Source organism: Fundulus heteroclitus, unplaced genomic scaffold, assembly GCF_011125445.2.
Source record: "Fundulus heteroclitus isolate FHET01 unplaced genomic scaffold, MU-UCD_Fhet_4.1 scaffold_54, whole genome shotgun sequence".
NCBI lineage: Eukaryota > Metazoa > Chordata > Actinopteri > Cyprinodontiformes > Fundulidae > Fundulus > Fundulus heteroclitus.
This window is the reverse complement of record NW_023396967.1, coordinates 1,001,404-1,020,657: the sequence shown is the minus strand read 5'-3', so window position 1 is coordinate 1,020,657 and position 19,254 is coordinate 1,001,404. Positions and strand designations below refer to the sequence as shown.

General features: G+C 39.3%; 2 protein-coding genes across 2 annotated transcripts; both read left to right on the top strand.

The window, feature by feature from the left end:
• Positions 1–630: 630 nt before the first annotated feature.
• On the top strand, positions 631–5,379 carry rab5if (RAB5 interacting factor). Its single transcript, XM_012862298.3, has 4 exons — positions 631–943; positions 2,715–2,818; positions 2,930–3,059; positions 4,091–5,379. Exons 1-4 carry the CDS (start codon positions 836–838, stop codon positions 4,130–4,132), a joined length of 384 nt encoding a protein of 127 aa, XP_012717752.1. The 5' UTR covers positions 631–835; the 3' UTR covers positions 4,133–5,379.
• A 1,534-nt stretch (positions 5,380–6,913) lies between these two features.
• On the top strand, positions 6,914–19,131 carry zgc:158828 (probable ATP-dependent RNA helicase DHX35). Its single transcript, XM_012862336.3, has 21 exons — positions 6,914–6,953; positions 7,336–7,463; positions 7,570–7,662; positions 7,890–7,967; positions 8,142–8,246; positions 8,318–8,379; positions 9,552–9,621; positions 10,470–10,529; positions 10,908–11,020; positions 11,097–11,193; positions 11,332–11,490; positions 13,211–13,421; positions 13,523–13,647; positions 13,843–13,897; positions 14,046–14,236; positions 14,330–14,407; positions 14,523–14,652; positions 14,745–14,826; positions 16,048–16,119; positions 17,445–17,556; positions 17,637–19,131. The coding sequence occupies exons 1-21, from the start codon at positions 6,914–6,916 to the stop codon at positions 17,673–17,675; spliced, it is 2,100 nt and encodes a 699-aa protein (XP_012717790.3). The 3' UTR covers positions 17,676–19,131.
• Positions 19,132–19,254: the final 123 nt, after the last annotated feature.

Genomic DNA, 19,254 nt, shown 5'->3' with positions numbered 1-19,254 from the left:
AATTTAATCGCTCTGATTTTTAGTTTCAGTTCAGCCAGCAAACTTTCCAAACCTAAACCCTATAGTTAGTCTATGGGATACTGTCGGGAAAAAGATGAGTGACAACAGACATGCCAAATGCAGACAAACTGAAGGCTGCTTAAGTGACACGCGCTCCTGTTCATCTCCATGTCACGTTGTGCTGACGCAGTAATTGATGTGAAATAAGCCCTGATAAAGTATTAAATTGATATAGCCCTCTGTACCGTACATGGACATACTTTTCAGTAGGCCTTAATTTTTTCTATATTAAAATTCCTTTTTATTGGTCTAAATATTCTTAATATTTCAATTACGAGAAATGTCATTTTGGATTAGCTCATAAAGACATAATCAAAGTCAACACAAATAAACAGTTGAAAAATATCAGACTGTGTGTAGTTAATATATGCATAGCATCATTTTCACATTTTTAACTGAGTTACTTGAGTTACCTGTGTGATTTACTCCAGCTCGAGAATCACTGCAGTACCACTATATGCAATAACAAGTCTGGTCCAACAGGGGTCGCTGTATTTTTCCTTCAGTCCCTTTGACGGAGCGGTGCCGAAACGTCGCACTCTCTGATTGGTTGGCGCAAGCTGGGGTTAAACAATGTTGCGCATGCGCCAGCCTCCTTCTAACTGTTAGCGACCGAAATCTGTCAGCTCAGCGGAGTGAAGGTTCATCTAATACCCTCAAATATCCCCCAGCACCAGTATATTTTGGTCAGCGTTGGGGAGTTAACTCTTACGCGAGGTGTTTTTAGCGTCGACTTGCAACTTTTCAACGCGTGTTGACAGAAAGAAAGCGCAGAATGGCGAGCAGTTCTAAACGGAAAGAGGAAAGTCACCTGCTGAATGGGGCTGTGAAACAATCCACATGGAGCAAAGCTTTCTGCAGTAATGCCGTTTGGGAAGAAAAGGCGAGTCGTTTAACTACTTTTTAGTTTATTTTTTGTACCAAAGCGCTATCTGTTTTCTACCTCAAATAGCCAATCTCAAGACTTTGCTTTGTGGTGTTGCTAAAGACAGCTAGCCCCAGCTAACCCCCATGTGAAGGATTAATCTGGGTCGTTTAGCTGACTGTCATGCTGAAAGATGTACGCTCTTTTGTCTTCGTGGCTTGTTTGAACGAGACCGGCTATTTAAACTTTGTTGTATTTAAGTAATTGATATCTAGACACGACAAATTACTTTTAGTTTCCAAAACACATGTGGTTTTACATCTCCCCACAGTGAACGTAATAGGAACATAACTGATATGATTCATAGCCCATGAATCATATCAGTTGTTTTTGTGTTAGCGTATGGAAAACATTACCTCGGTATTTTTTTTTTTTTTTTTTTGATTGAAAAAAAAAACATAACTAAATCTGCTCTCCTAAATAAATTAGAAAATTTATCCTGGATATGACATTAACTAAAATAAGAAAAAAAGATGGGCATAATCTGGGTATGCATTATTTAAGTACTGAACTGGATTTATTGTTACTGCAACTTTTAAAGAGCAATTAAAATTCAGTTTTTGAGGGACAATGCTGACAACTACAATGGCTTCTATAAAAGACTCCCAGTTCTGCTGAAAGTAGTCGATGACCTTCCTTTAACTGCATTGACTAAACTGTTTACTGTGGTAGGTAGATGGTTTCATCCCAAAACAGAAAGAAAATTATTAGAAATTCAGTTTTATTTACACAAAACCAAATTACAACAAAAGTCATCTAATGGCATTCTCCAAAGGGCTTCAATTCATATCCAGGTATATAGAATCCAGTTCGGCCCAAATTTAAGTCTATTCTTTTTTTTACATTAGTGTGTTAATGTAATCACATTCAGATTGATTTACATGCTTTGCCAACTGATCCTAATTATAACAGAGTAAAATAAAAAGCTGTTGTTTAAATAATGCCCAGAGGTAAACGGCCACCAAAGGTTTAGCTGACTCCACTCAGACGGCTACAGCAGCAGTCTCTCTTCCTAAGTATGGGATGTCCTTATATCGATATTTATTTTTTATTTCCCCCGATATCAGTCTTGCCTCAGTAGCTCAAGAGGACAAAAAAAGATGTTTTAAAGTGTTGAAGTTACTTACTTTGATTATTTTCATTATGATTATTAACAAAGAAAGAGAAAATGTTCTTTTTTTTTGGGGGGGGGGGGGGGGGGGGGGGCTTATTATATTTGAGTTGAGAGATTGATCTTTAAATGTCTTATTCAGTTATCGTTATTGAATTTAAATCAAGCTCTGATGGCTCAAGAAATACTCACATCCCCAGCATGTGAAGTATCTGAACTGCTGTAATTTTCTGTCAAAGGTCCCCCCACCCTGTAGGCTTGACCCATTCAGCCACAGCTTTTATGGCAGCTGGAGACCCCCCCCCCCCATCACAGTTAGTTCACTTTTTAAATTCAACAAAAAGATTCCAGAAATGGGTCCCACAGGTCAAATATTTGATTTATCGCTTGTTTTAAATATGTTGAGGTCTCGTAATCTAGCAGTGAACATACCTGTTACTTTAGCTCCGAATTAGGCCTCAAGAGTGCAAATGTATGTGGTCTGTCTCTCCATCAGGGCTGCGATTTGTTTTTTTTCCCCAGTCTCCCTTCCTGAGGTGAGGCTTTTTAGCCCGATCGAGCCTAGGTGTGGCTATGCTTCTCCAACACAGTTTCACTTCTAAATGTTCTTTTTCACAGGATGAGTTTTTGGATGTGATTTACTGGCTCCGACAAATTATTGCAGTTATCCTTGGTGTGATATGGGGTGTTGCACCATTGAAAGGATTTCTAGGAATAGCCATGTAGGTATTCTGTGCTGCCTGTCTGAATCGTATAATTTCCTGCCCTAATATTAGATTGTCCCGATGGAAAACGCATGAAAAGTTCTCATCCTCCCATGTCTACCTCTTTAGCTTCTGCGTCATCAATGCGGGTCTTCTGTACGTATACTTCAGCAGCTTTCAGCAGATCGACGAAGAAGAGTACGGAGGCACGTGGGAACTCACCAAAGAAGGCTTCATGACATCTTTTGCCCTTTTTCTGGTTAGTACACAATAAAAAAAAAATTAAGCAACTATTTTATTTTATTTTTTGCTAACTATTGCAGATTGAGTCAGATTTACAGTAGGAACAAAGATAAAAAATGATGATTTTGATGGTCGTTACTGGAAAAACTATATTGGTGTGTCACTCATTGGTTTATGTTGTTCAAACACAAATGATTGGCTGGAGAAAAATGTTTTTTAGGTTATTCTTTTTAAAAGAATGAAAGCAGATCAATCGCACGTTAAGCACATAAATTGTACAGTTCAAAAAATCGGAAATAGTTTCAGTTTTAGCCTTCAAATTAATTTTTTAAACTCGGATTGTAAATGCAGGTTATTGCTTAGACTTTCATACAGCTTGGTGGCCAATTTTTTAAATAGATGGCAGGAAGATGGTGAACTTGTCTGGTTTCTGCTGAGTAATGTTTTCTCTGATTTCTATTATTCCACTTTGAAATGCCCAAGCTGAGTTAGGTGTGCGTAATAAATAAAAATTTTGTTTTATTTCAATATTGCTTCAATTAATAACAAGCAATGCAATTAAAAAACAAATTAGAATTATTACAAAAAAATATCACTTTCTGCTTGGAGGTATATTATTTTTGTTTCCAGTCTTTGAGAGAAAGTGTGCTAAATAGCCAATAGCTCTAAACTGAATGCAGCACTGAAGTTCAGTCGGCCAAGAGGTTGGTTCTGCTGTAACAGCAGCAGCAGCCTTTAAATGCTTGGTGTCAATGCTGGCTCCAGTGTTGCATAGGAACTGTTGTCAATTGGCGCTATATGAATACCGTTGAATAGAATTTTAGGGGTTTAGAGAGTTTGACAAGTATCGTTGCTTTTTCTTTGACCTCGATTCCTACAAGAGCCTTTATTTCTATTTCTAGAAAGGGCAATCTCTAAATCAAGTTTCTTTTGTTTTCCTTAAAGGGATGCAGAGCAGTTGCTGCATTTATTTATTTATTTATTTTTTTGTCCAGTTCCATTAGAATAATCACCATTACGTGAACCATTTTTGTTCTTCTTTGCCAGGTGGTGTGGATAATCTTTTACACAGCTCTACATTATGACTGAGAGGAATGCATGAGGAAATAAATATGAACATTTTTGTTGAAGTAAGTTGACAAAACTGAAGAACTTCATGGTTTGGGGAAGGGGGGGGGGGCTGTCGGTGATCTACACTAAGACGTCTGTGTGCACAGCATTATGGGAATGCTAGTTTGCTAAACAAGATCCAGCAAGAACACAGCGATGAGCACGTTCAGATGCTGTACATTTTTTATTTTATTTTTTTGAGGCTTCCGTTTTTTAAGTACATCTTTCATTAAACTTCCCAAATATTTCTTCACATGATCGTAAAAAAGGAACAATAAAACACTAAGTTGCATAAAGTAAAAATGTTTTAGGCAGGTTGCACTGTTGGTTTTAGTACATTTATGTTGATGTGAAGCATTTCAGTCAGCTTGCTTTCTCCAACTTCAGATGACTGATGTGAATCCAGAGTTTCTACAAGCTATGACTACCAACCTGTGTTTATTGGTTATATGCAGCTCAGTGAAGTTTCAAGCAAAGGACAATAAATACAAAAGTCAATATAAGACAAAGGTTCGGTTTGTGGAAACATTTTCTAAATGCAACGTGTCAGATGAACAAAGCCACCCTACATGGATTAACTCTGATGGTTTAATCTTTTAATCCCTGCTCTGAAATTAGTTGACTGAATAAATGTTCAGAAATGGTAGTCATGAGTTATAGTAAGATTAATGTAGTTTGTCTTAACAAGAGCAGATATAGGGATTTTTTTATTTTTTTTATTTTTTTCTTCCAGAAATAGGAGCTGTCATTTGGTTTTGCTTCTCAAAATGTCAGATGTCTGTATCCAAAAACAGCTGATGAGCAACGTCCAACATGTTCCGATGCAAACTTTGATCATCTTGTTTTTAAGCTGAACTTGATCCGTGCACTGCCATGATTTGCTTTTAGTATTTGTCTGCCATTATTAATAAACTTTAATAAAAATGTCAATGGTAGCTTTTAGATAAATCATGTCTGTTTGGAAATTAATTTAAAGTGTGTCATTTTTTTTTCTGTCAAATCCCACGTTGTATTACACAGATTTATTTGTATTTATGTTATATCTCTTTTGATGTAACATAGTTCTCAGTATTTTATAGTAAAGAGGTTTTAAGAGCAGTTCTTGCAAAGATGTTATGATACTGTTATTCAATATGCAGCTGGTGTTTGACAGGATTGTATTTTCTGATCAAATCTTTTGGGAATCATTAAACGTGGGCTTCATTTGGCCTTCATTTTCAAAGACATGAGCATTTTCATTGCAAAATCCCTTCTTATTGTGTTTTTTTTTTTTTTTCTTTTATCAAAATACTTTTTAAATTGAAATGCTGTCATTACAGGCAAGGGAGTGTCTTCATATAAAACCCTTAACTGATCTGGTTTTAAAATATTGTAAACTGGTGGAAATTCTGGTTCCAAAATCCAAGATTCCAAAGTGATTGTAGATGTTTTACGGCATGAAGATGGAATGAGGGTGGATGTTTCAGCAAGACGGCGATCCCAGGCACAGCCAAGGAAACTGAATTGGTCTCATTGAAATAAAACTAAGCTCCCAAAATGGCCCGGCGGATCACCTGACCTAAATCTATAGAAATAATGTGGAAGGAACTAAAGCTCATAGTTAGTTGATAGGACCCACAGACCCTATAGTCTTTCAAGATGACTTACGAGGAAGTATGGCCCAAATTATCTCCTGAGGAATGCATGCAGCTAGTATGTCCATATAGGTGTCTTGAAGCTGTTATCGTCAGCCAAGTGTTTTTATGAAGTATTTAATAAATTTCAATCGGTGTGTGGAAAAATCCTTGTTCCCTACGGTCTTACAGCTTATTACACACTATATATATATATATATATATATATATATATATATATATATATATATATATATATATATATATATATACACACACACACACACACACACTCTACCGGTCAAAAGTTAGGAGTCACCTTGTCCTTCAATGGCTTCTTTGTTATTACTACCTCTGGCGAGTCCTTCAAAACAGGTGACTAACCTCATGAGGCTCAATGAGAAAAGTTTCTAGAGTGAATAAAGCGGTATTAAGCAAAGGGGGAAGTATTTAGAAAAAGCTAAAATATATGTTTTGATTTATTTCACAATTTTGTTTTTGATACACAATTCTATATACTTTTGAGTCATAGTTTTGATGTTTTCACTGTGATAAGATATTATAGACTTTATTGATTTCACAGTGGAGAAATTCACTTGTCACATCGGCTTAATAATCAAAAGAAGGTGATAAAAGGAGGAAAAGGTGCATGGGGTATATACCATGTGTCTCTAATATAGACAGAAAAATAAGGAAATCCATTGAATGACAAAGGTGAGTCCAAACTCTTGACTGGTAGTGTATATAGAGATGTACTTTAAATTCATTTGCTGTGGATTTAGCCGAATTTATGATCAGACAAAGTTTCATTTGGGGTTGTGTTGAGATTCAGTATATGGCATGACGTAATATCATATAATTAGATTGCTCGTCCATTCATCTTATTTATTCATAACGGTAACAATTGATAATTGATGGGGACATTTCTGTATTTTTGCTTTTGGGGGAATGACGTTTGGAGGGATCTGAAATATTGATTCAGGACAGAAACACTAGTATTCCTTAACAAAGAACGAGGGGCCGTGTTCACCAATTAAATGGTACGTTGGCTTGCCATACTCTGACATCATTCAGAAATCTGAAGAAAGCCCAGGTCGTAAGCGTCAGTCTCGTGGGCAGAGAAACCTGGCGTGACGTAGAAGCCAAGATGGCGGCTCCCCGCTCCACGATGAAATTTTGGAAGCCGGGTAAGTGGGAAGAAAACAAGTAAAAGGTCACGAAAGGCTGTGTTTGGGCTCCGTAATTGCACATTTCCGGCTACCGTAGTGAGTCGGTGATAAACGCGAGTCTGCAGCGGAGCTCAATGCTGCTGCGTGCTTTCTGCAGCCTGAGCGCTTCAACTCAGGCTCAACCGCGCTGAATCCAAGTGTTTACCTGCCCAGATGAAAGCGGCTCGGAATGTTAATAGCAAATTGATTGGTCGCAGGTAAAGACGGGGTTTCTCTACAGGGCGTTGCACCAAAAATCCCGGCTAAACAGGCTCTTGGAAACCCCTTTTAGTTTGCGGCTAACACTTTAATAAAACATATCTCCTCCTCCTCCTGTCTCTCGCCATCTGCTCTGCTCCAGGCTCCGAGGCTCCGGGCATCTCGGAGGAACGGGACCTCAGCTCGGAGACCACCGGCTCCCCCATCATCTTCAACCCAAACACGGCCCTCTCCATAGAGAAACAGCGGCAAAAGCTCCCAGTTTTCAAGGTTTTGGACGGACACGGATCAGTGCATTAGCAGGATTATTATCATTATTCCCCCTGTTTGCTCAGTCTGTGCCTTTCTTTTTCCCCTCTCCTCATTCCCGATGCAGCACAGAAACAACATCTTATACCTGGTGGAAAGCTTCCAGACTGTGATAATAGTTGGGGAGACAGGATGCGGGAAGACTACACAGATACCCCAGGTTAGTGTCTGTAAAATCTCCCAAAGGTGCACGAATGCAGCATCCCCCCCCCCCCCCACCACCACCACCACCCTACCCCCACGGTGGCTCAATATGACCTTGTATGGATGCTTAGCAGCCTGCTTTCCTTTACAGAGCAGAGTTTTGGGCCACATCAGCTAAAGCTTGATTTATGCAGAATGTCTTATTCATGCTTTGTTCTCTCCTTTTCATCTGCCTTCAATCAGTACCTGCTGGAGGCTGGCTGGGCAGCGGAGGGGAAAGTGATTGGAGTGACGCAGCCTCGACGTGTGGCTGCTATCTCTGTAAGAGCTCAGCTGATGTCCTCTTCCCCCCCCCCCCCTTTTTTTTTTTTTTTTTTTTTTTTGCCAATGTCACCTGGCTGGAGGCAAATTAACTTCACACTGTAGGACACGTGCCCAGCTTCAAATCTGATACTTTAGTCTCCATTTTTACCCCCCCAATCCTCTGGCTGGTAGGTGGCAAACCGTGTTGCGGAGGAGCGAGGGGCCCTGCTGGGACACGAGGTGGGCTACACCATCCGTTTCGACGACTGCTCTGATCCCCACGCCACCAGGATCAAGGTAGCCAGAGGAAGATGGGTTCAGTCTGACTCATGGTATTCTGTCTTTTACTAATGCGTTTGTGGTTTTAGTTTCTGACAGACGGCATGCTCGTGCGAGAAATGATGGCCGATCCTCTTTTAAAAAAATACAGGTACGTGTTTTAGAAATGAAGGACACGCTCGCTGGCCGTTTTGTTAGGCACACCCTTATTTACACCTTTTATTAGACACACGTCACAGTGGATCGCGTTTTGCTTTCAGAACTGCCTCGATTCTTCGCGGCATATATTTAACCACATTTTGGTCCTCTTTGACGTAGCAGCATCAATTGGTTGCTGGAGACTTGTTAGCTGCACAATCCTGAGGGCAGTCCTAGTATAGGTGCTCTGTTAGGTTAAGATCTGGTGACTACAGTGAACTTATCATGTTCGGGGAACCTGTTTGAGATGATTTGAGCTTCATGATGCATCGTCCTAGTAGGGGGACGGGTACACCGTGGCCGTAAAGGGTCTGCAGCAATGCTCAGGTTGGCTGTGGCATGTAAACGGAGTGTGTCACGAAATGATCCCCTTGTTTAGGGGATAATTATCTTGTTTAGGCCAAATTCTGACCCTCTCATCTAAATGTTGACCCTGAATAGTCTTCAGACAAGGCAACAAATTCAAATCCGTTCCTCTGCGATATTTGTTATTGTGCCCGAATTGTATCCATAGTTCCCAGTTGTTAGATGAGAGGGGGGTGTCTGTCCGATGTGATCTTCTGCTGCTTTAAACCCACTGGTTCAAGGTTTGACATGTTTTGCATTCAGAAATGGTATTCCCTATGCCTTGATTGTAACGACTAATGAGTAGTTTATTGAGGTACTCTTGCCTTTTATAACCATCTCAAGTTGGTCTACCGACACCAGGGACACATTTTCATGCACAAAAAAAAAATATCACTGGATATTTTCTCTTTTCTTTGGAACACTCTCTGGAAACCAGAGATGATTGTGCATGAAAACTCCAGAAGATTGTCATCTCACAACAGCCGTGCCACATTTAAGGCCAATTCTTTCTCCCCAGTTCTGAGGCTCGGTTTGAACTTCAGCAAGTTGTTTTCATAGCGCCTGGATGCATAAATGCACAGAGTTCCTGCCTTGTGGCTTGCTGAGTTTTTGTCTTTGTAAGGAAGCATTTGAACGGTGTACCTAATAAAGTGGCCAGAGTTTATATTTATGTATGGTTATAAGTCTTATGTAGGAAGATTGTTTGAGTTTTAACATTAAAATCCAGTTCCGGTTATTATTGGTAGTCAATTCTCTGCTTTCCTCTGTTGCATTCAGTGTGTTGATGTTGGATGAAGCACATGAGAGGACTCTGTACACAGACATCGCCATTGGTCTACTGAAGAAGGTAATTAATGTAAAAATGGTGTTTCACTTCCAAGCAAAACGTGATTTTTCTCGCAGTTGGTCACCACATTTGAACTAGACTGGCTTCAGGTTGTTATTGTGTGACATTGTTGAATACAAATACCACGGTTTCAGCATCAAGGTGTTAACACACAAACTCCAAATTATAACAATCCCACAGCTTTCATTTGAAATCATAATGACATATTAAGGATTGTTCTAATAATATCTATAATATGTTTTTGCTATTTTGATACATACACTATGCAAATGCATAGAATATACACCTGCTAAATAAAACTGAACTTTTACACCCCTTTCCTGTTCTGTATAACTAATTGATATCAGCTAGTTAATTAGTTTGATTATACGCCTAGATAGGCAGCCTGCTCTTAGTTTACAAACTGTAGTTTTAGTTGTAGTGTCAGAAAGGTCAGATCACAGACCTCAAACTGTATGTTTCTAATGTATGAAAGGATTCTAGTCAATTATTTATTTAGCTTTTTCTTTTGTTTTTTCGTTCATGTACAGCACTTTGGATGCTGTTACTGAAAAGTGCTATGTAAATAAACTTAAATTTATATTACCTCAATGAGAGGGATGAGTGGTGCTAAATCAGTTTGTATGCCTTGACTTTTTTCACAGCTCTTTAGTTGATATTCTGTGTCAACTCTTTAATTGAACTATAGTTTTAAAATGGGAGTTTGCTAATTCCTTGCTAAGTGAGCAAATCTTCTAAATCATTCATGGCTATAAATGATTATTTACCCGTCCTTGGCCCTCTTTTCTAGCCATCACTTTTTTTTGTTCTCTCTCACTCTCTTGTGTTTTTGTCTGATTCTTCGACAGATTCAGAAGAAGAGACGAGACCTGAGGGTGATTGTGGCCTCCGCCACTCTTGATGCCAAGGTGACTGCATCATTAAGATGAACAGATATGCTAAGCTAACATGAAAAGATCAACAGAGGCAGGCGCGTAGATTTCAGGTGGAATAACGATGCGCTCATGCTAGCAATAGCCTGATGATGGATAGATTGCTGGGACAGCGTCACGACTGCTCTGTGTCAAGCAAGTCAGCCAAAAAAAAAAAAAGACTTTTATCTAACTTTGCAAATTAATTAATAACTTTAATGCTGGTGAAAGCGTTTGTTCTTGTAATGTTGCATAGTATTTTCACGTTTTACTATTTGGATTTTGTCATAGCAAAATGTGTAATTATGGAAAATTAGAATTTAAAACCATAATTTTCAATCTATTAACCATGATATTGTCCTTTTTTATGTGAAGAAATTCCACGAGTTCTTTAACCTGAACGAGACTGGGGATCCGAACAAGGACACGTGTGGGATCCTGACAGTAGAGGGACGCACCTTCCCAGTGGACATCTTCTACACCGTCAGGTAGTCTAAATGGAGATTCAAGATCACGTTTAACTTAAAGATTCCTGTAAAACTTTGATCTCTGGTTTATTGTTAGCCCCGTCCCAGACTACGTAAAGGCCACAGTGGAAACCGTGATGAAGATCCATGAGATGGAGGATGATGGGGACGTTCTGGCTTTCCTCACTGGACAGGTGAGCCATCATCTTTATTTTGTTTTTCTCTACTTTTTTTTTTTTCTTTTAGGTTTATAAACTGATCGTCACCAAAGGCTTTGGTATCACCAACACATTAAGTTAGAATTTTTTTCCTTTTGTTAAAATGCGTTTTAGGAAGAGGTGGAGAAGGTGGTGTCGATGCTGCAGGATCAGGCCAGATCTCTTTCTCGGACTGGTATGAAAAAGCATCTGAGGATTTTGCCCATGTACTCTGGTCTACCCTATGCAGACCAGATGAAAGTCTTTGACCGGGCTCCCTCTACTGTTCGCAAGGTGAATGTTTATCTTTCTGTCTAATGATATAGAAAAGTACAATTGTTTGGGTAATTCCCATTGCTGTCATTTAATGTCATAATAAAAACCTGTTTAATGTTAAGTGGGACCTTTCTCTAAATTCTATCATAAACAAACCAAAAATACACGGAGTGCAAAATTGTGGTTTCCTCCCTGCTACCTGTCCTCCCATCAGTTTATCAGTGCTGCTCCAGAACGGCTCCAAGCTACGTGCCAACTGGGTCTTTTCCATGCGTAGCTCTAACTCGCTAAATAACAATTAAGTCAGCTCTTCAAAACATCTCTCTCAAATATAGTTAAAAATAATTGGTTGTGTCCTCAAATAGGGGCCCATGTGTGGCATTAACCACCTCTATTAATGTGCTGGTCTCCCTACCAGCCTCACAAACGTACATTTAGAGGGAAAAGTGAGTGGAAACATTTTTTCTTTTACACACACACACACATATATATATATATATATATATATATATATATATATATATATATATATATATATATATATATATATATATATATATATATATATATATATATATATTTTACATTTTATATTAGTTTGCAAAATTGTGCCACTCTGTGAAGGTTTAAACAAGTGTTAAATAATTTTCAGGTTTCTTGATGTTCAAAAATTAAATAAAAAAAAAAAAAAACAGGTAACACTAATCATGTGGATGTTTTAACTAGTCCTTTGATCTCTGCTGATTCATTGTTGAGTAGATTAATCATCACTAGCTGAAGGGAGCTCTGAGCCTTTCTTAGATTTTAGTTATTTACTTTAGCACCATTTTCTGTGCCTAAAGCAAAGAGAGCTCTGTTGAACTTTCATTGTAAAAAAAGAAAAAAAAACAACAACACTGCTGGTCCTGAAAACTCTCTATACTTTTTTTATGTCGTCATCTGATCATGTTGCTAAATCAATTCCTTCCTGTTGTTAACCTGAGTTTAAACGCAGCAAGTTTATGAAAATCAGATTCTGCTGCTGCTAAACGGTGGAGACCACACAGATTTGAACAATTACTGCTCAACTTCCAGACCGTCTGAAAATGTCAAGAAAATTTAAACTATGCCAACTGACCCTTTATTTCTGGTTGATCAGATTCTCTACACTTGATAACAGGTGAGACCTCAACAAGACTGAATGCTGGATCTGAATCGGAGGGGTTCAACAAAGAATTAGTTTAAGGGTGTGCAAACTTTTGGAACAATGCGATTACAGCTTTATTTTATTATAATAAGTTTTTTATAAAGCGCTTTCAATTAAAGAGCGGAACAGTAGGTGATAAAATTAGTAGAACAAGAAATAAAACAATCCAATTTAAAAACAGGTAAAAACATGAAAACAAAAGGAAACACCAATATTGACTTAGAACCAGATTCTCATCAACATGTTTGTAATTCCCCATTTTCTTTTCTATTTTTTTTATGAATGAGATTAGACACAGACTGCAAACAAAGCGTAGTTATATGCCCATAGATCATGATAGATCTATGGGCATAGATCCTACAGTGACGCTCACCTTTTACCAGCAGTTACAGGAAGCATTTCAGTCACTGCTGCATTTGGGTGTATCGGCACACGATTTTCAGTGGCCACCCTTTTGGATATCTCAGCATTTTTTTTTTAGATCTTATAAACAGACTTCAATGTAACAAAAAAAGGTATCAATCATGCTCGTCTTTTCCTGTTTCTCTCCAGATCGTGGTGGCCACAAACATAGCCGAGACCTCCATTACTATAAGTGGCATAATGTTTGTCATCGACTGCGCGTTTGTGAAGCTGCGGGCCTACAATCCTCGCACGGCCATCGAATCCCTGGTGGTCACTCCCATCTCCAAGGCTTCAGCCAGCCAGAGGGCTGGGAGGGCTGGACGAAACCGGCCTGGGAAGTGCTTTAGGCTGTACACAGGTACGCTGAAACGCAATTACAAGAAAAAGAAAAACGAGGAAACGCGGTCCCCTTTTTAATAATTTCCCCTTTGCTCCTTTTGTTTCTGTTTCGTGCATCAGAGGAAGACTACGAGAAGCTTCCAGCATCTACTGTTCCAGAGATGCAGCGCTCCAATCTGGCCCCTGTGATCCTTCAGCTCAAAGCGTTAGGCATAGACAACGTGCTGCGCTTTAGCTTCCTTTCTGTAAGTTGCTCACAGTGCCCCCCCACGCTCAAGGTAGTTTGCTCGCCCACCTTGAAAGGAACTGTGTGTTTTTGTTTCAAATCAGAAGAAAATAAAAAAAACTATGCACTCAGGCATCTTACAATTAACAGTTTGTGTCTGTAAAGATCTAAAGACACCAGACTGAACTAATTCTCCTTTGTTTTGTTGATCCAGCCTCCTCCAGCCCAGACTATGGTTCAGGCTCTGGAGCTTCTTTACGCTCTTGGAGGTGAGAGACGTTTTGGTCGTCATCTGTGAAAACACACGCCGTCCTTCAGCTGCAGCGCTGATGCCATGCGTTGTGTGCCTGCATGCACTGGCCAAGCGGCGCATCCACAGCACGCACCCTGTTCACAGCCCGCTTGTTTTCACGGCAGGTCTGGACCATTACGGCCGTCTGACCGACCCCATGGGCGTGCGGATGGCCGAGTTTCCTCTCAGCCCCATGTTTGCTAAGATGCTCCTAGAGTCTGGAAACTTTGGCTGCTCCAAGGAGATCGTTACCATTGCAGCGATGATGCAGATTCAGAATATATTTGTAGTGCCGCCCAATCAGAAGAAAGATGCCGTAAGTAAAAAAAAAATTTAGGAGCTTTTTGTAATTTCTGCTTCATCAGCTCAAGAACTATCTTGTTTCTTTTTGGCAATCTGCCCCCTGCAGGCTCGTGAACACAGGAAGTTTGCAGTCGCTGAGGGAGACCACCTCACCATGCTGAACGTATACGAGGCATTTATTAAGGTACAGCATGGCTCTTCAGGCTGCCGTGAACTCTCATAATTTGACGAATGTGTCAAATGCGTGTGAAATCATGCCAAGTGGGACCCTTTTTTTGTTTGCTGTATATTTCCTGCAGCACCAGAAAAGCTCCCAATGGTGTCAGGAGCATTTACTCAATTACAAAGGTCTGCTGCGCGCCGTCACAGTGCGAGAGCAGCTGCGACGTCTCATGAACAAGTTCAAAGTGCCACGAACTTCCAGCGAGGGTGTGTCTTTATCATGATTATGTTAAGTTAAATCAGCCGAGGATGTTGTCTGCAGACGTTTGGCTAACTCGTAATACTTTGTTTTCCCACAGGTGATCCAGATGTGATCTTGAAGTGTATCGTGTCTGGGTTCTTCGCTAATGCTGCACGCATTCACCATTCTGGTTCCTATCGGTGAGGCTCCCATTCAGTCGGGCGTTTTTAAAGGAGAAGTCCGGTCAAAATCAGAATTCAAACTGCTGAAAGTACTTTAAATATAAAACTACTACATACTGTGCAAAAAATTATAAGTTTTTTTAATTAATAATAATTCTCATTTAATCATGTTTATTTGGAGGAATCCATCTTGGTCAAGAATAGTACTGTCACCTCCCATTTTTTGACGTCACTCGGCGGACCCGCTGTTGAGCAAGTTTCAACGCTCTGTTTGTCACGCGCACTATTTTCCAAGATGGCGAGGGCTGGTGCTCTGTACTAAGCAGAGAGTGAGGAAGTACTTAGTGACAGTGATGAGAGTTCTGTGGAGTCATCATCATCTGATAGCGATATGGATGTTTTAGAAGAGTTTCTTGACAGAAACCGGACTTTTGACGGAATCCAGCGCACCTTTTTCCATTGCAAACTCAGTCGGGTCCTACAGAATATATCTATACACGCCTGTGTGTGTGTGTGTGTGTGTGTATGTGCGCGCTCCGCGCAGCACGGCTTTGAGCCGTGGAGCGCGCACACAAACACACACACACACACACACACAGCGGAGGAGAGATCGCTGAAGTGACTTAAGTTAGCTGATTATTATAGTATAAGTATTAAAATATAAGAGCATTCCAGCACATGCTGGGCGGAGCACAGCTTTGCACGGCGCTGCAGCTGAGCGCGCGCACACACAGACACAAACACACACACACACAGCGGAGGAGAGATCGCTGAAGTGACTGTGTTGAAATAAGCAATGTTTTTTTCCACTTTTACCAGTTGTGTTGGAACATCCGATGGCCATGCACGTGGGCATTGTTGCTTCAGCGGTGAAGTCCTCTGGAAATCCGAAAAAATTATTGATGATCGCAGCTGTGTAGAACGGCTCCTATTGACTTTGCATGGAAAGCGGAGAGAAATGCTGTCGCCGCTTCCGCTTTTCCACGCCCCAGGATGTGATGTCAAACGCCCCTTACTGCCCAAATATGGGCAGTAATGTCAGCCCCCATACACAGTGATTCAGACGACAATTTATGTTTTTATTTTCTTATTGATTAAAGATAAGTTCATTAAATAACCACAAACGTATTAGTTTTAGTTATAGCTAATGATACCCTGATTTTTCCTTGTTGACCGGACTTCCCCTTTAATGCTTTTAAGCTTTGAATTTCAAACTCAGTTCTTCTTTTGTCTTGCCAGGACTTTACGAGATGATCTCGAACTTCACATCCACCCCAACTCTGTGCTGTATGGAGAGAAACCTCCAAAATGGTCAGTATGTTATCTTTGGCACAGCTTTTCTCAGGTTACTACTTAGAATATGCATTAGTAACTATATATTAGCGAAAAGTTGTAAATGTTTTGTAAAATATGACAAGGTGCACTGCCTTGTAAAATTATTCAAACCTCTAGAACTTTATTACATTTTGTACAACCACAACCTTTAGTGTAGTCTGATATTTTAGGTAATAGAACAACATAAATTAGTACAGATTTGTGAAATAGAATGAAAAAGATGCAAATTTTAATTAATAAAATAAATAGAAAAATAATTTTTTATATATTTCATTTATTTTATCTCCCTTATACCTTTAAACACAATCTAGAGCAGAGCTGCAAAATATGTACTGCATTGCAGTTGCCATTTCGGGATCAATGTTTGCAGTATCGCAATCACCAAAGACTTCTTTGATGCAACATTGTGTGGAATATTATATTTAAAGTGTTATGCATGCAAATCCTGCATGGCTCCCATATTTTTGGCCTGTTGGACCTTTTCACATTCTTGATGTATATTTTTTGCAGCAGTGATGCTAAAGCTGTAGTGGGGTGGATAAATATAGCGGAGTGTCATCAGCACCATGCTGTCTGATCATTTTGCCAATCAGAAGCATATATATATATATACACTACAAAAACGGATCTAAAAACAAGTAAAATGCTCTTAAAGTTAGTCTATTCATCCTTGATTTGAGCCAATAAACAAGATTATCTGCCAATGGAATGAGTATCTTTGCCCCTAAAATAAGAAAATTAGACATCCTGCACTTGAAATAAGATGATGGAGATGAATTGTTCCTATTTTAAGTGGAAAGATCTTATTCCATTGGCAAATCATCTTATTTACCTGCTCAAATCAAGGACAAATGCACTAATTTCGAGAAGATTTGACTTATTTGTAGTTCTGTTTTTGCAGTGTAGTAAAGAGATCCAAGGTCTGAACCCTGTGGTACTCCACAAGTGACCCTAGAGTTTGAAGATTTATTATTAACATGAACAAACTGGAATCTGTCAGACAGATAGGATTTAAACCAGCCTAATGCTTTCCCCTTAATCCCTATAGTATGCTCAACCTTCTTCATCTTTTATTTTCATAAGAATCTGAAAAATACTCCTTTTCCTTCCGCTTTCCAATATTACACGACTTTGTGTTAATCCATCACATAAACTCAAACGTAAACTGTAAAATGCAGAGGTTTGTGGTTGACAAATGTAAAAAAAAAAGAAAAAAAGGTTATAGTAGAAACCACACTTCTACAAATTACTGTAAATGTGGATGTTCCTTTTTTTTTTTAAACCCTTTCTGAAAATCTTAGGGTCGTCTTCAATGAAGTGGTGCAGACGTCAAAATACTACATGCGTGACGTGACTGCTGTGGAGTCATCCTGGCTGGTCGAGCTGGCGCCTCATTTTTACAAGCAAGCCAAGGTATCGTTATAGCCCATCCTCCAAATAATTATCCCCTGCTTTGGGAATGTTCTGCTCAGTGTCTCTGTTTTGCCTTTTAGCATGGTTCGCTGGCCAGCAAGAGATCTAGAGTCCTCTGAATGAACCACCCTCAGAAACCCAAAGGGGAAAGCAAGACAAAGTTACCACTGTGCTCCCACCCATTTCCATTGTATATATGAAGATGTAATATATATTTATTGTCCATGTCCACCGACACGGCTCACTCCACTTGGTGTGGCCATGCTACAATAGAAATACAAATCAAAAGTTGTAGATTTTTAGAGTTAATGTCAGCACTTGTTCAGTTTCTTGGCTGTATGTCTGTTTACATAGAAATGAATGTTTGAGGAGGCCAGGCTGGGCCTGAACGGCACCCATTTGAGCATGGTCATATGGTTCATTCATACAACTAGAAATGTGTATATATACTGTACTCGAAGCAGGCTCAGGTCCAGGATTCAGCTCCTGTGCCACAGGCCCATCCACACCTGGCTTCAGGATTTTTTTTAAAGCTATGTTTTTTTTTTTCTGTAGCAGATAAATACTGAATGACAAAAGACTGTGAGGTTGTTTCCCAGTGAGGGATTCGTTATTTTTTTTTAACCTTACTTGGTACTATCATGTCTGTTAATTTTGCCTTCATTTCTAATTTTTTTTTTCAATGTAAATGTTGTCATATTGACCTACACACTGTTTCAGGGTTTTCTTTACATTTTTTCATTCAGCATCTGGTTCTCTGATTGATACTGTGAAGAAGCTCCATTATAGCTCAGATTTAGTGGCCTTGTCACCACACTGTGCCAATTCTTTTTGTTTCACATTTCACTTACAGATGAAATATGTAAATACTCCCAAATATTGTACTTGTATTGCTGTGAAACTAAAATGAGAGAAGAAATGCCATTTGTTGCTGTGATAACAAAAGAAAAGTATTTAGACGTACATCCAGCATCTCGTTAAATTAAAAAGGCATTTTTCAACTAGTTCCATCATTAAATGCCACCTATACAGAATTTGTTTTTTATTTGTTAGTGTCTTGTTTTATGCTTGGTTGTATTTTATAATTTCAATAACATGTTATGCATCACATTCCATGTCATCTGCATGAACCAAGTCATATTAATATCCATTTTTTTTTTATTCCAACCCTAAAAGCTTTACTTCACTTGGTCCGCTGCTGGAATGGCCAAATTCGACACGTCTACCTTTGTTAATTTTTCCGTGGTAGAACCTGTCTTTAGAATAGCTCAGTGAATTCAAGTAAAACTGTAAAAACACCCAAAAACAATACCTTACAGCACATAGGATGCACTCAGACCTATTAGATTATAAGATGGAAGTGCATTTGCATGTTAAATGGTATTCTAACCACGACCTATTCACTTTGTAGCTGTATTTGAGGAGAAAACCGTTCCAACGTGACTGAGCACCCTCCTCTGCAGACGGAGTATAAAGCAGTGATCTGTAGACGTGTGTAGCAGCTTACCTCTGAGATCAAAACTATCATTTTTCCTGTGACATCCTTTAAATAAAGCCTTATTGTCATAACACTTACCTGCTTATGGTTGCTTTTTTTTTTTTTATTTATTTAGGTTATTTTATTGTACTTATCATGCTGTCTATTCGCCAGGAGGTGGCACTGTTGTTCCACTAAGACTACTAAAGCTTCAGCTATAA